The sequence below is a fragment of the Phyllobates terribilis genome, unplaced genomic scaffold, assembly GCF_046119375.1.
Source record: "Phyllobates terribilis strain yellow unplaced genomic scaffold, ASM4611937v1 Scaffold_4__5_contigs__length_816908805, whole genome shotgun sequence".
In the NCBI taxonomy this organism is placed as follows: domain Eukaryota; kingdom Metazoa; phylum Chordata; class Amphibia; order Anura; family Dendrobatidae; genus Phyllobates; species Phyllobates terribilis.
In genome coordinates this window covers 464,989,054-465,003,233 of record NW_027362764.1, presented here as the reverse complement: position 1 = coordinate 465,003,233, position 14,180 = coordinate 464,989,054, and the positions used below count along the sequence as shown (strand labels likewise).

The window sequence follows — 14,180 nt, the reverse complement described above, 5'->3', positions numbered from 1 at the left end:
GTTCATTTAATACAGATTTTACTATTGAATTGAGTATTTTGAAAACGAATGCTCAATCCAGAAGGTGAAATAAGCTTAAGCACATCAGGTGCTCTCCAAATGCAATAGGACACTCACAGACCATTCCATCAAAGTCTGCAATCCAAAATGTCACTCCCTCCTTTCTGAGCCCTGCCGTGCGCCCAAACAATAATTTTCCCCCACATATGGGGCGTCTGCGTGCTCAGGAATAATTGCACAACAAATTTTGGTGTCCATTTTCTCCTGTTACCCCTTTGAAAATAAAAAAATGTGGGGCTAAAAAACACTTGTGAGAAAAATGGGATTTTTTTATTTTCACGGCTCCACATTATAAACTTCTGTGAAGCACCTAGGGGTTCAAGGTGCTCACCACACATCTAGGTAAGTTCCCTGAGGGGTCTAGTTTCCAAAATGGTGTCACTCGTGGGGCGTTTCTACTGTTTAGGCACATTAGGGGCTCTACAAACACGACATGGCTTCCGCTAATTATTCAAGCAAATTTTACATTCAAAAAGTCAAATAGCGCTCCTTCCCTTCCAAACCATGCCGGGCACCCAAACAGTGGTTTTCCCCAACATATGGGGTATTGGCGTGCTCAGGAGAAATTGCACAACAAATTTCGGGGTCCATTTTTTCCTGTTACCCTTGTGAAATAAAAAAAATGAAAAAAAAGTCTAATTTTTGCGAAAAAAGTTAAATGTTCATTGTTTTCCTCCACATTCCAAAAATTCCTGTGAAGCACCTGAAGGGTTAATAAACTTCTTGAATGTGGTTTTGAGCACCTTCAGGTGTATGTGTGTGTACATACACACACACACAAACACACACATACATATACATACACACACACAAACACACACACATATATATATATATATATTATACATATACAGTACAGACCAAAAGTTTGGACACACCTTCTCATTTAAAGATTTTTCTGTATTTTCATGACTATGAAAATTGTACATTCACACTGAAGGCATCAAAACTATGAATTAACACATGTGGAATTATATACTTAACAAAAAAGTGTGAAACAGCTGAAAATATGTCTTATATTCTAGGTTCTTCAAAGTAGCCACCTTTTGCTTTGATGACTGCTTTGCACACTCTTGGCATTCTCTTGATGAGCTTCAAGAGGTAGTCACCGGAAATGATTTTCACTTCACAGGTGTGCTCTGTCAGGTTTAATAAGTGGGATTTCTTGCCTTATAAATGGGGTTGGGACCATCAGTTGTGTTGTGCAGAAGTCAGGTGGATACACACCTGATAGTCCTACTGAATAGACTGTTAGAATTTGTATTATGGAAAGGAAAAAGCAGCTAAGTAAAGAAAAACGAGTGGCCATCATTACTTTAAGAAATGAAGGTAAGTCAGTCAAAAAAATTGGGAAAACTTTGAAAGTGTCCCCAAGTGCAGTTGCAAAAACCATCAAGCGCTACAAAGAAACTGTCTCACATGAGGACCGCCCCAGGAAAAGAAGACCAAGAGTCACCTCTGCTTCTGAGGATAAGTTTATCCGAGTCACCAGCCTCAAATCGCAGGTTAACAGCAGCTCAGATTAGAGACCAGGTCAATGCCACACAGAGTTCTAGCAGCAGACACATCTCTACAACAACTGTTAAGAGGAGACTTTGTGCAGCAGGCCTTCATGGTAAAATAGCTGCTAGGAAACCACTGCTAAGGACAGGCAACAAGCAGAAGAGACTTGTTTGGGCTAAAGAACACAAGGAATGAACATTAGACCAGTGGAAATCTGTGCTTTGGTCTGATGAGTCCAAATTTGAGATCTTTGGTTCCAACCACCGTGTCTTCGTGAGACGCAGAAAAGGTGAACGGATGGACTCTACATGCCTTGTTCCCACCGTGAAGCATGGATTAGGAGGTGTGATAGTGTGGGGGTGCTTTGCTGGTGACACTGTTGGGGATTTATTCAAAATTGAAGGCATACTGAACCAGCATGACTACCACAGCATCTTGCAGCGGCATGCTATTCCATCCGGTTTGCGTTTACTTGGACCATCATTTATTTTTCAACAGGACAATGACCCCAAACACACCTCCAGACTATGTAAGGGCTATTTGACCAAGAGGGAGAGTGATTGGGTGCTACGAAAGATGACCTGGCCTCCACAGTCACCAGACCTGAACCCAATTGAGATGGTTTGGGGTGAGCTGGGCCGCAGAGTGAAGGCAAAAGGGCCAACAAGTGCTAAGCATCTCTGTGAACTCCTTCAAGATTGCTGGAAGACCATTTCCGGTGACTACCTCTTGAAGCTCATCATCAAGAGAATGCCAAGAGTGTGCAAAGCAGTCATCAAAGCAAAAGGTGGCTACTTTGAAGAACCTAGAATAGAAGAGATATTTTCAATTGCTTCACACTTTTTTGTTAAGTATATAATTCCACATGTGTTAATTCATAGTTTTGATGCCTTCAGTGTGAATGTACAATTTTCATAGTCATGAAAATACAGAAAAATCTTTAAATGAGAGGGTGTGTCCAAACTTTTGGTCTGTACTGTGTATATATATATATATATATATATATATATATATATATAGTACAGACCAAAAGTTTGGACACACCTTCTCATTTAAAGATATTTCTGTATTTTCTTGACTATGAAAATTGTACATTCACACTGAAGGCATCAAAACTATGAATTAATACATGTGGAATTATAGACTTAACAAAAAAGTGTGAAACAACTGAAAATATGTCTTATATTCTAGGTTCTTCAAAGTAGCCACCTTATGCTTTGATGACTGCTTTTGCACACTCTTGGCATTCTCTTGATGAGCTTCAAGAGTTAGTCACCGGAAATCGTCTTCCAACAACCTTGAAGGAGTTCCCAGAGATGCTTAGCACTTGTTGGCCCTTTTGCCTTCACTCTGCGGTCCAGCTCACCCCAAACCATCTTGATTGGGTTCAGGTCTGGTGACTGTGGAGGCCAGGTCATCTGGCGTAGCACTCCATCACTCTCCTTATTGGTCAAATAGCCCTTACACAGCCTGGAGGTGTGTTTGGGGTCATTGTCCTGTTGAAAAGTAAATGATGGTCCAACTAAACGCAAACTGGATGGAATAGCATGCTGCTGCAAGATGCTGTGGTAGCCATGCTGGTTCAGTATGCCTTCAATTTTGAATAAATCCCAACAGTGTCACCAGCAAAGCACCCCCACACCATCACACCTCCTCCTCCATGCTTCACGGTGGGAACCAGGCATGTAGAGCCCATCCGTTCACCTTTTCTGCGTCACACAAAGACACGGTGGTTGGAACCAAAGATCTCAAATTTAGACTCATCAGACCAAAGCACAAAAATCCTCTGGTTTAATGTCCATTCCTTGTGTTCTTTAGCCCAAACAAGTCTCTTCTGCTTGTTGCCTGTCCTTAGAAGTGGTTTCCTAGCAGCTATTTTACCATGAAGGCCTGCTGCACAAAGTCTTCTCTTAACAGTTGTTGTAGAGATGTGTCTGCTGCTAGAACTCTGTGTGGCATTGACCTGGTCTCTAATCTGAGCTGCTGTTAACCTGTGATTTCTGAGGCTGGTGACTCGGATAAACTTATCCTCAGAAGCAGAGGTGACTCTTGGTCTTCCTTTCCCTGGGGCAGTCCTCATGTGAGCCAGTTTCTTTGTAGCGCTTGATGGTTTTTGCAACTGCACTTGGGGACACTTTCAAAGTTTGCCCAATTTTTCGGACTGACTGAAATGGCCACTCGTTTTTCTTTACTTAGCTGCTTTTTTCTTGCCATAATACAAATTCTAACAGTCTACTCAGTAGGACTATCAGCTGTGTATCCACCAGACTTCTGCACAACACAACTGATGGTCCCTACCCCATTTATAAGGCAAGAAATCCCACTTATTAAACCTGACAGGGCACACATGTGAAGTGAAAACCATTTCCGTGGACTACCTCTTGAAGTTCATCAAGAGAATGCCAAGACTGTGCAAAGCAGTCATCAAAGCAAAAGGTGGCTACTTTGAAGAACCTAGAATATAAAACATATTTTCAGTTGTTTCACACGTTTTTGTTAAGTATATAATTCCACATGTGTTAATTCATAGTTTTGTTGCCTTCAGTGTGAATGTACAATTTTCATAGTCATGAAAATACAGAAACATCTTTAAATGAGAATGTGTGTCCAAACTTTTGGTCTGTACTGTATATATATATATATATATATATATATATATATATATATATATATATATATATATATGTGTGTGTGTGTGTGTGTTTGTGTGTGTGTGTGTACACATATACACAGTGACTTGCAAAAGATTTCATACTGCTTGACTATTGAAATTCACAGATGCTCTCCATCCAATTTCACTTAACTAGAGCTAGTTTGCAAAGAAGAATGGTCACAAATTTCAACCTCTAGATGTGCAAAGCTGGTAGAGACATCCCCCCAAAAGACTTGCAGCAGCAATTGTAGCGAAAGGTGGTTCTACAAAGTATTGACTCAGGGGGCTGAAAAATCACACATTAACATATACCTAGCGTAAGAAAAACTAAGCTCTCACTGACTTAAACACTAAATGTTGTTATTGAGAGTCTTTTAACATATCTTGAATAAAAGTGATGTTTAGTGAATATATTGTCCATTTAGTGTTTAAGTCAGGAGGCTGAATACAAATTACTTGTTACAATTTTCAGATTTATATTTGTAAAATATTTAGAAAACCATGTATCATTTCCATTACTCTTCACAAATACTTGCTACTATGTGATGGTATATCACATAAAATCCCAATCAAACACATTTAAGTTTGTAGGTGTAACGTGAAAAAAAATGTGGAAAAGTTCACAGGGTATGAATACTTTTTCAAGGCGCTGTATATATTTTGTGTATTGGCAGAGAAAAAAAAAAGCAGTACATAGTGTCTAACAGTTAGCATTCATGTAATATTTGGATCATCATCTCTGAGAGACACTCTTAGGGCAGAGACAGACTGCTGTATAGCTCGTGGGAGGATCACATCGCACTGAACAGACTGGCCGACACCTCTCCTGACCTGAGCATGACAGAGTAATGTATTTTGGTGTAGCTGTCAAGCTCAGGTCAGGAGAGCAGACATCCAGTACGAGGTTTACGATGCAATCCTCGCACGAGAAATATGGCAGTCTGTCTCTACTCTTACTAGCAGCTCTCCTTCATGGCAAATTAAGAAGAGCCACACAGGTGGAAATGACTAACAAAGTAAATGGAAAGATTCAAAATGAACAACCCATTTCAGTACTACAGACCCCATAATGAATTCTGCAAGGTGAATGTTGGTATTAGCTGGGGATTCTATAGTGAACATATGGTATATACATACTGAAGACAGAAACATGATATTCACATCTCATACCCCATGGAAGAACATCCCACTCAGGGGTTTAGATATTAGACGTGGCTTTCCAGTCAAGATTACACAGAGCTCATAGTGTACATACATAAATCAAAACAACCTTTGGACCAGTTCTGTTCAGTATTCTATAAGTTCTTTATAGGGTGTGTAAAACCTAATATGTTTTACTATGCAGCAGCCTTTATTATGCAATCCTTGTGTTGATCATTAACTTCAAGTTAACATTCACAAACGACTTACGTTACAGTTTTATTACACATTTAGCTGGAAAGATTGAATGACCTGTCACTATTGTTGGCTGAGTGCACAGAGTCTCCAGAGAGCTGAAAGGCAAAGCGATACATACACCTGTCTCTGCATTAAGAATAGCAAATAGCAGTCTACAAACTGTAGTCAGTTAATGATAATCGTAGCCGCCTGCTGTCTTGTGTGTCTGTGCGCACATCCTCTTGGGGGCTACACTCAAAGTGGAAAGAATAATTGTGACGTTTAAAAAAAAAAATTAGAATGGCATGTTTGGGTGGCATTACCAATTTAAGATTAATGCTGCAGATGAGAAAAATTAAGGAGGTGAGGAAAGGTATCGTACACTATAATATATATGACGGTATAGAAGTTTATATGAGGAAAGATTTAGTTGATATCAAATATCAGCGAAATAAAAAAATACTTCCACACAATCAATCCATATTGTACCAAATGGCACCTTTGCATGTTTCTAATTCTGGGAACAGGAATGGATGAGGCTCTTGATATACACACACACACACACATATATATTATACACAGTACAGACCAAAAGTTTGGACACACCTCATTTAAAGATTTTTCTGTATTTTCATGACTATGAAAATTGTACATTCACACTGAAGGCATCAAAACTATGAATTAACACATGTGGAATAATATACTTAACAAAAAAAGTGTGAACCAACTGAAAATATGTCTTATATTCTAGGTTCTTCAAAGTAGCCACCTTTTGCTTTGATGACTGCTTTGAACACTCTTGGCATTCTCTTGATGAGCTTCAAGAGGTAGTCACCGTAAATGGTCTTCCAACAATCTTGAAGGAGTTCCCAGAGATGCTTAGCACTTGTTGGCCCTTTTGCCTTCACTCTGCGGTCCAGCTCACCCAAAACCATCTCGATTGGGTTCAGGTCTGGTGACTGTGGAGGCCAGGTCATCTGGCGTAGCACCCCATCACTCTCCCTCTTGGTCAAATAGCCCTTACTCAGCCTGGAGGTGTGTTTGGGGTCATTGTCCTGTTGAAAAATAAATGATGGTCCAACTAAATACAAACCGGATGGAATAGCATGCCGCTGCAAGATGCCGTGGTGGCCATGCTGGTTCAGTGCGCCTTCAATTTTGAATAAATCCCCAACAGTGTCACCAGCAAAGCACCCCCACACCATCACACCTCCTCTTCCATGCTTCACGGTGGGAACCAGGCATGAAGAGTCCATCCGTTCACCTTTCCTGAGTCGCACAAAGACACGGTGGTTGGAACCAAAGATCTCAAATTTGGACTCAGACCAAAACACAGATTTCCACTGATCTAATGTCCATTCCTTGTGTTCTTTAACCCAAACAAGTCTCTTCTGCTTGTTGCCTGTCCTTAGCAGTGGTTTCCTAGCAGCTATTTTACCATAAAGGCCTGCTGCACAAAGCCTCCTTTTAACAGTTGTTGAAGAGATGTGACTGCTGCTAGAACTCTGTTTGGCATTGACCTGGTATCTAATCTGAGCTGCTGTTAACCTGCGATTTCTGAGGCTGGTGACTCGGATAAACTTATCCTCAGAAGCAGAGGTGACTCTTGGTCTTCCTTTCCTGGGGCGGTGCTCATGTGAGCCAATTTCTTTGTAGCGCTTGATGGTTTTTGCAACTGCACTTGGGGACACTTTCAAAGTTTTCTCAATTTTTCGCACTGACTGACCTTCATTTCTTAAAGTAATGATGGCCACTCGTTTTTCTTTACTTAGCTACTTTTTTCTTGCCATAATACAAATTCTAACAGTCTATTCAGTAGGACTATCAGCTGTGTATCCACCTGACTTCTGCACAACACAACTGATGGTCCCAACCCCATTTATAAGGCAAGAAATCCCACTTATTAAACCTGACAGGGCATACCTGTGAAGTGAAAACCATATCCGGTGACTACCTCTTGAAGCTCATCAAGAGAATGCCAAGAGTGTGCAAAGCAGTCATCAAAGCAAAAGGTGGCTACTTTGAAGAACCTAGAATACAAGACATATTTTCAGTTGCTTCACACCTTTTTGTTAAGTATATAATTCCACATGTGTTAATTCATAGTTTTGATGCCTTCAGAGTGAATGTACAATTTTTATAGTCATGAGAATACAGAAAAATCTTTAAATGATAAGGTGTGTCCAAACTTTTGGTCTGTACTAATTATATATATATATATATATATATATATATATATATATATATATATAAAGAATTAGGTGTTAAGATCTATGGGCATAACGTAGATCTCCCTGAAAATCTGACTCCAGAGATTATTTTAAAAGAAATGGGGTGTTAGCAGTGTGAGACATGTAATGACTGGTCTCTCTCTTGATCTAACTTTCTCACACTGTCATTTAAATTAAGCTCTGGAGGCAGATTCTCTTGCAGATCAGTGTCCAGCACATAGATGTTAACAGCTCGTTTACATATAAGAAAAATGTAGATTTCTTTGGAATAAGACATCAGATTGCAGATATTATTTTATTCAACTTTCTATGGCCAACATGTCCATATAGACGACTTAGAAGGGTTGATCCTACAGACAGACTCTAGGCTGAGTCCATTTATTTAACTGTCTACTTGGTATGGTTACTAAAAGACTTTACCAGTAGGTCTTATTCACAAGATCATCTTTAATGATTTAATATGCAACCACAAAAAAAACAGGACTATGTATTGTCAGTACTGTGCTGTATTCATCCAGACAACAAAAAATTATCACTTTACTCTAAATTAATGCTCCACAGTTAGCGGCTAATGAGCCACATATAGCTCTCTTCTGTTCGCAGATATTGTTGTGCACTATGTGGCACAAGGGATGATATATATTACACTCGAACTAGGTGCTGAGGTCAAAACCAGATCACTGGCAGGTAACTCCAGGGTAAAATCCATATTACATAGCCATATCTTTAACCCCTTTACAACCCAAGGTGGTTTGCACGTTAATGACCTGGCCAATTTTTACAATTTTGACCACTGTCACTTTATAAGGTAATTACTCTGGAACGCTTCAATGGATCCCCCTGATTCTGAGACTGTTTTTTCGTGACATATTTTACTTCATGATAGTGGTAAAATTTCTTCAATATCACTTGCGCTTGTGAAAAAAATGGAAATGTGGCAAAAATTTTGAAAATTTTGCAATTTTCAAAATTTGAATTTTTATGCCCTTAAATCAGAGAGATATGTCGCACAAAATAGTTAATAAATAACATTTCCCACATGTCTACTTTACATCAGCACAATTTTGGAACCAACATTTTTTTTATTGGGGAGCTATAAGGGTTAAAAGTTGACCAGCGATTTCTCATTTTTCCAACAAAATTTACAAAACCATTTTTTTAGGGACCACATCATATTTAAAGTCTCTTTTTAGGAGTCTTTGTGACAGAAAATACCCAAAAGTGACACCATTCTAAAAACTGCACCTCTCAAGGTGCTCAAAACCACATTCAAGAACTTTATTAACCCTTCAGGTGCTTTACAGGAATTTTTGGAATGTGGAAGAAAAAAATTTATATTTAACTTTTTTCACAAAAATGTTACTTTAGACTCAATTTTTTTTTATTTTTGCAGGGGTAACAGGAAAAAATGGACCCCAAAATTTGTTGTGCAGTTTCTTCTGAGTAATGAGATACCCCATATGTGGGGGAAAACCACTGTTTGGGCACACGGCAGGGTTCGGAAGGGAAGGAGCGCCATTTGACTTTTTGAATGTAAAATTTGCTTGAATAATTAGCGGACGCCATGTTGCATTTGGGGAGCCCCTGATGTGCCTAAACAGTGGAAACCCCCCACAAGTGACACCATTTTGGAAACTAGACCCCTCAGGGAACTTATCTAGATGTGTGGTGAGCACCTTGAACCCCCAAGTCCTTTACAGAAGTTTATAACATGGAGCTGTGAAAATAAAAAAATCAAACTTTCCACAAAAATGATGTTTTAGCCCCAATTTTTTTATTTTCACAAGGGTAAGAGGAGAAAATGGACACCAAAAACTTTTGTGCAATTTCTCCTTAGTACGTCAATACCCCATATGTTGGGAAAATACAGTGTTTGGGCCCACGGCAGAGTTCGGAAGGGAAGGAGCACTGTGTGACTTTTTGAACGCAAAATCGTCTGGAATCGAGAGCAGACGCCATGTCGCATTTGGAGAGCCCTTGATGTGCCTAAATAGTTGAAACCCCCAACAAGTGATCCCATTTTGGAAACTACACCCCTCAAGGATTTTATCAAGGGGTATAGTGAACATTTTGAACCCAGAGATACGACACAGAATTTGATGACATTAGGTCATCATATTGAATAAGTTGTCATTAGTCTTGAGCGCAAGTGCTCGCTACTTGAGTTTGCATCGGGTACTCAGGTATGCACCATATATCATGGGTGCTCATGTGAAATGCTCGAGTCCCCGCCCGCATGTTTCACGGTTATTAGACACCCCAAAAGAAACATGCGGGGATCGCTCATGCATGGCAGGCAATCCCCGCGAGTTTTTTTGGGCCGCGAAGCATATGGGGCGGAGACTCGAGCACCCGCGATACTCAATGCATACCCGAGCACCCAATGCAAACTCAAGTAGCGAGCACTTGCATTCAACACTAGTTGCCATATCGTCATCTTTTTTTTTTTTACTTTTGAAAAAAAAACCACCCTAACATTAGCACAACCCTAACCCCAACCCCAGCCCTAGCGTTTATTTTTTACGCCGTTCCTAGTGCGGTACAAGTGATTAGACGACCTTATTCTTTGGGTCGGTGCGACTACAGAGATACCAGAATGATATCGGGTTTTTATGATTGACAGCTGTCACACACTAAAAGACACATATTTTGTAAAATCTAGTTTTTGCATCGCCATATTTTGAGAGCTATAATTTTTCCATATTTTGGCAGACAGAGTCATGTGATTGCTTGTTTTTTGCGGGATGAGTTGACTTTTTTATTGGTGCCATTTTCAGGCACGTGACATTTTTTGATCGCTTTCTATTCCAGCTTTTGGGAGGCATAATAAACAAAAACCAACAATTCAGGAATTGTTTTTTTTTATTTTATTTTTTTATTCTACTCTGCGTGTGGTAAAATTGATAAGGTAGCTTTATTCTTCGGGTCAGTATGTCAGTGGTATCACATTTATATCGTTTTTCTATGTTTTGGCGCTTTTACACAATAAAAGCTATTTTATAGAAAAAATAATTTTTTTGCATCTCTTTATTCTGCGAGCTATATATTTTTGATTTTTCGGATGATGGAGCTGTATGGCGGCTTGTTGTTTGCAGGACAAGATGACGTTTTCAGCGGTACCTTTTTTATTTATATTCGTTTTTTTTATCGCGTGTTATTCCATATTTTGCTTGGTGGTATGATGATAAAGCATTGTTTTTTGCTTCGTTTTTTTATTTTTATTTTTTACCGTGTTCACTGAAGGGGTTAACTAGTGGGACAGTTTTATAGGTCAGGTCGTTACGGATGCGGCGATACCAAATGTGTACTTTTATTGTTTGTTTGTTTTTCATAATAATATTTATTGATGGGTACATTATATTTTTATTTTTGGTGGATTTTTTTTAATATCTTTACATTTTATTTTATTTTATTTTTTTCACTCAGTTTTTTTACTTTTTTACTTTGTCCCACTCTGGGACTTTCACTTTTTTTATTCTGATCGCCTGCATAGCATAGGGATGGAGCACCATCCCTGTGTCATGCAGGCAGTCAGCGCAGCACAGTGAGAAGATTGTTTGGTCATGCACTGCGCATGACCAAACAATCTTCCTTCTGTCTGGTGCCCCGGATGTTGTCATGACGACATTGGGTCGTCATGGTAACACCCGGAAAGCCGCGGTAGACAGCGCTGGAGGCCGGAAGAGGAGGTGAGTATTGCGATCACCTCCCCTTAGCCACCTCAATGCTGCAATTGACTTCGATCGCAGCATTGCGGGGGTTAATGTGCCGGGAGCGGTGCGGGACTGCTCCCTGCACATAGTACCGGGTGTCAGCTGAACGCGCCCGCACAGCCTGTGTGCACGCGCGATCGCGATGACGTACTAATACGGGTCAGGCTCTTAAGTCCCAGGGCACAGACGCGTATTAGTACGTCATGGGCTTTAAAGGGGTGAAAGAGGTTCTGTCTGCTCATCTGAATATTTTTTTTTTTTATATTTGTGTTGTATAAGCAAATTGCCTCTTCAGAGAAAAAGAGGACTTGTACTCTATAGCGCCGCCTATTGGAAGCAGCAATCCTACAAGTCATAATCAACCCTTTAACGAGTCGTGCAATATGACTTAGGATAAAAGCCAAATCAGAATCTCAATTTGCAGACACGGTGTTTCGGGCTGTTTGTGTTGTATAACAATTTTTGTACATCTTTTCCTCCAAGTCAGCACTGTGCTGTTCCTCTGTTATTCCTATTAGAAATGTAAAAATAAATGAATAACTGGGCGTTACCAGTTGGGGGGTGTGTCCCTGCACAGTGTCCAATCAGAGCCGACTATCAGACTGTTCCGAGACACACCCTCCAGTTGGGGAAATGGGAACACACAGTTGACAATATGCTTATCAATTTCTAGGAGGGATGACAGAGGAATGACAGCATAGAGTCCTGAAAAAGGATGAATTGTTACCTCATTGGGAATGCAAGTATTTACTAAAACAGACATTTCACAACAGCTAAAGGGACCTCTTCACTAGGTTTTTCCTTTTATAATAGCTTGTGCGGCTCAACACAATCTCTTGTTTATTAGCTTGTTTTTATTATTTTTTTTAAATGACTAGTAATTTATAAGATACTATGATAAGATATTGCGGCTCTAAATGGTCACTGTGACTACATAGCTTCATTCTGGCCACTGGTGCGGGGGTGAATTATTCTTAATTATGTCAGACATAGTGATCCTTTGTTCAGTAGATCAAGGGACATGAGCCATTGTTCCACATGAGACTGTCTGTTGACCCTCGTATGTTAATTTGTGGAATGCCTGTTGATTGATTACATATTGCATCAGCCCCCCTGCGGCATACTAGTCTGCACAACTTGAAGAACAAATATGCAGTCTAATTGAACAATCGAACAATGAGAGATTACCTACCCCACCTTCCCCAATCCTGTGGGAGGATGCACTAATTGAGAACTGTGGGATATAAAAGGGCTTTGTCTCTGTGTCCAGAGAGACTCTACAGGACATCAGCCCAGGGACCACGGTTCCAGCTGGTGGAATACAAATCTGCTCTACTGCCCATTACTGAACCCACGAAGACATTTGGAGAACCCAGGTTGGGACAATCGGGTCACCTGGCCACATTACATCACTGTACTCAGTCCGCTTACTAAGCTTGCCGCTACTTCCTCTGTGGGTGCCCACCAAAAACGGGGTGCTACAGGTTGGGGTTTTCTGCATATAGATTTTCCATTTGAACATTCTGATTTTTTGTATGCAGATTTTTTTATTTAAACATCTTGATTTTTTCCTCTGTAATTGGTCGTTTTTTTGCGGTTGTCTTTCTCTGTTATTTTTGATATGCCTTATTGTTTAAAAAAGGACAGATGTTATATGCTCTGTATTTATGTGTGTTACACTTATGTTAGATCTGATTCCCTGTCCATAAGTTTCGAATCTATTAATTTGTGAAATCTGTACCATTATTGGCTGCTGCATGTTTTTAAGCTTGTACCATCATGATGCATTCTGTCATCACTGACTAAGGGCGTAAGCCAGAAATAAGTCAAGATTGCATCTCCGCTATCATGGACCTTTATTTATTTTAATATTTTGCACAAATAATGTGAGAATTAATTTTTATTAGAGACTTTTCCCATGTTTTCTTTATATATACTGGTTGGGGTACTTGGGCCCGGATGCCCCAAAGTCGCAGCGGTTCTAACCCCCGACGAGCCAGTGGAAGTGTGAGACTCTGTCATTTGCACCATCTTGTGTACTTGTTGGGACTGTATTATATGTTGTTGACTGTGGGTGATCTAATAAAATATTACCACAGTGCGTTACCCTCACCCTGTGTTGCCTGACTAGTATTCTGCCCACGGGGAAGGAATACGAACGTTCAGAGGTTTAAGCCCTGGCCCGTGCGGTCTTTCTAAAGGCAGCCAGGCCATCATGCGTTTGTTTCCATGCAGATTTTCTTTTCTGCAAATGTGAATGGGATTTTGGGAATGAGAAAATCCATCTACTTGTATTGTACTGTAAATTGCTGAGGATTTGTGGTGCACAATCTGCACAGCAAATTTGCGATGTGTGAACTTAGCCTTATGCTGAATGGCTGAATGTGGAGGATTTCATCTGAATCCCGGTTTCTGTGGATTTACATGGAAGCTCCATGTCCTGTTACTCAGCGAGTTCAGCGCAGTTCAGAAGCCCTCTCGCTGCAGTGAGTCATTCTCATCTGCTCCTCAGTATGTGCAGTAGCCTCAAGCCACCGATCACACTGATGAAGAAATGTCGCACATAAGGATTACGGCGTGGGACACTGGATTATTTAAACTTCGGACAGGTGAGGGATATTGTTCTTTTTTATTTTTGGTTTG

General features: G+C 40.1%; 1 protein-coding gene across 2 annotated transcripts in view; it reads right to left on the bottom strand.

Annotated features, from left to right (window-relative positions):
- Nucleotides 1–14,180, bottom strand: part of LOC141265503 (cytochrome c oxidase subunit 4 isoform 1, mitochondrial-like) — a 120,917-nt gene that overhangs the window by 103,535 nt on the left and 3,202 nt on the right. Inside the window, exon 1 of one of the 2 annotated variants that reach the window (XM_073678666.1) lies at nt 7,517–7,549. The exons of the other annotated variant lie outside the window; for it this stretch is intronic. Coding sequence (XP_073534767.1) covers nt 7,517–7,534 — 18 coding nt within the window. The 5' untranslated portion in view covers nt 7,535–7,549. Of the gene's footprint in view, nt 1–7,516; nt 7,550–14,180 lie in introns of those variants that run through there. 2 annotated transcript variants of the gene reach the window in all.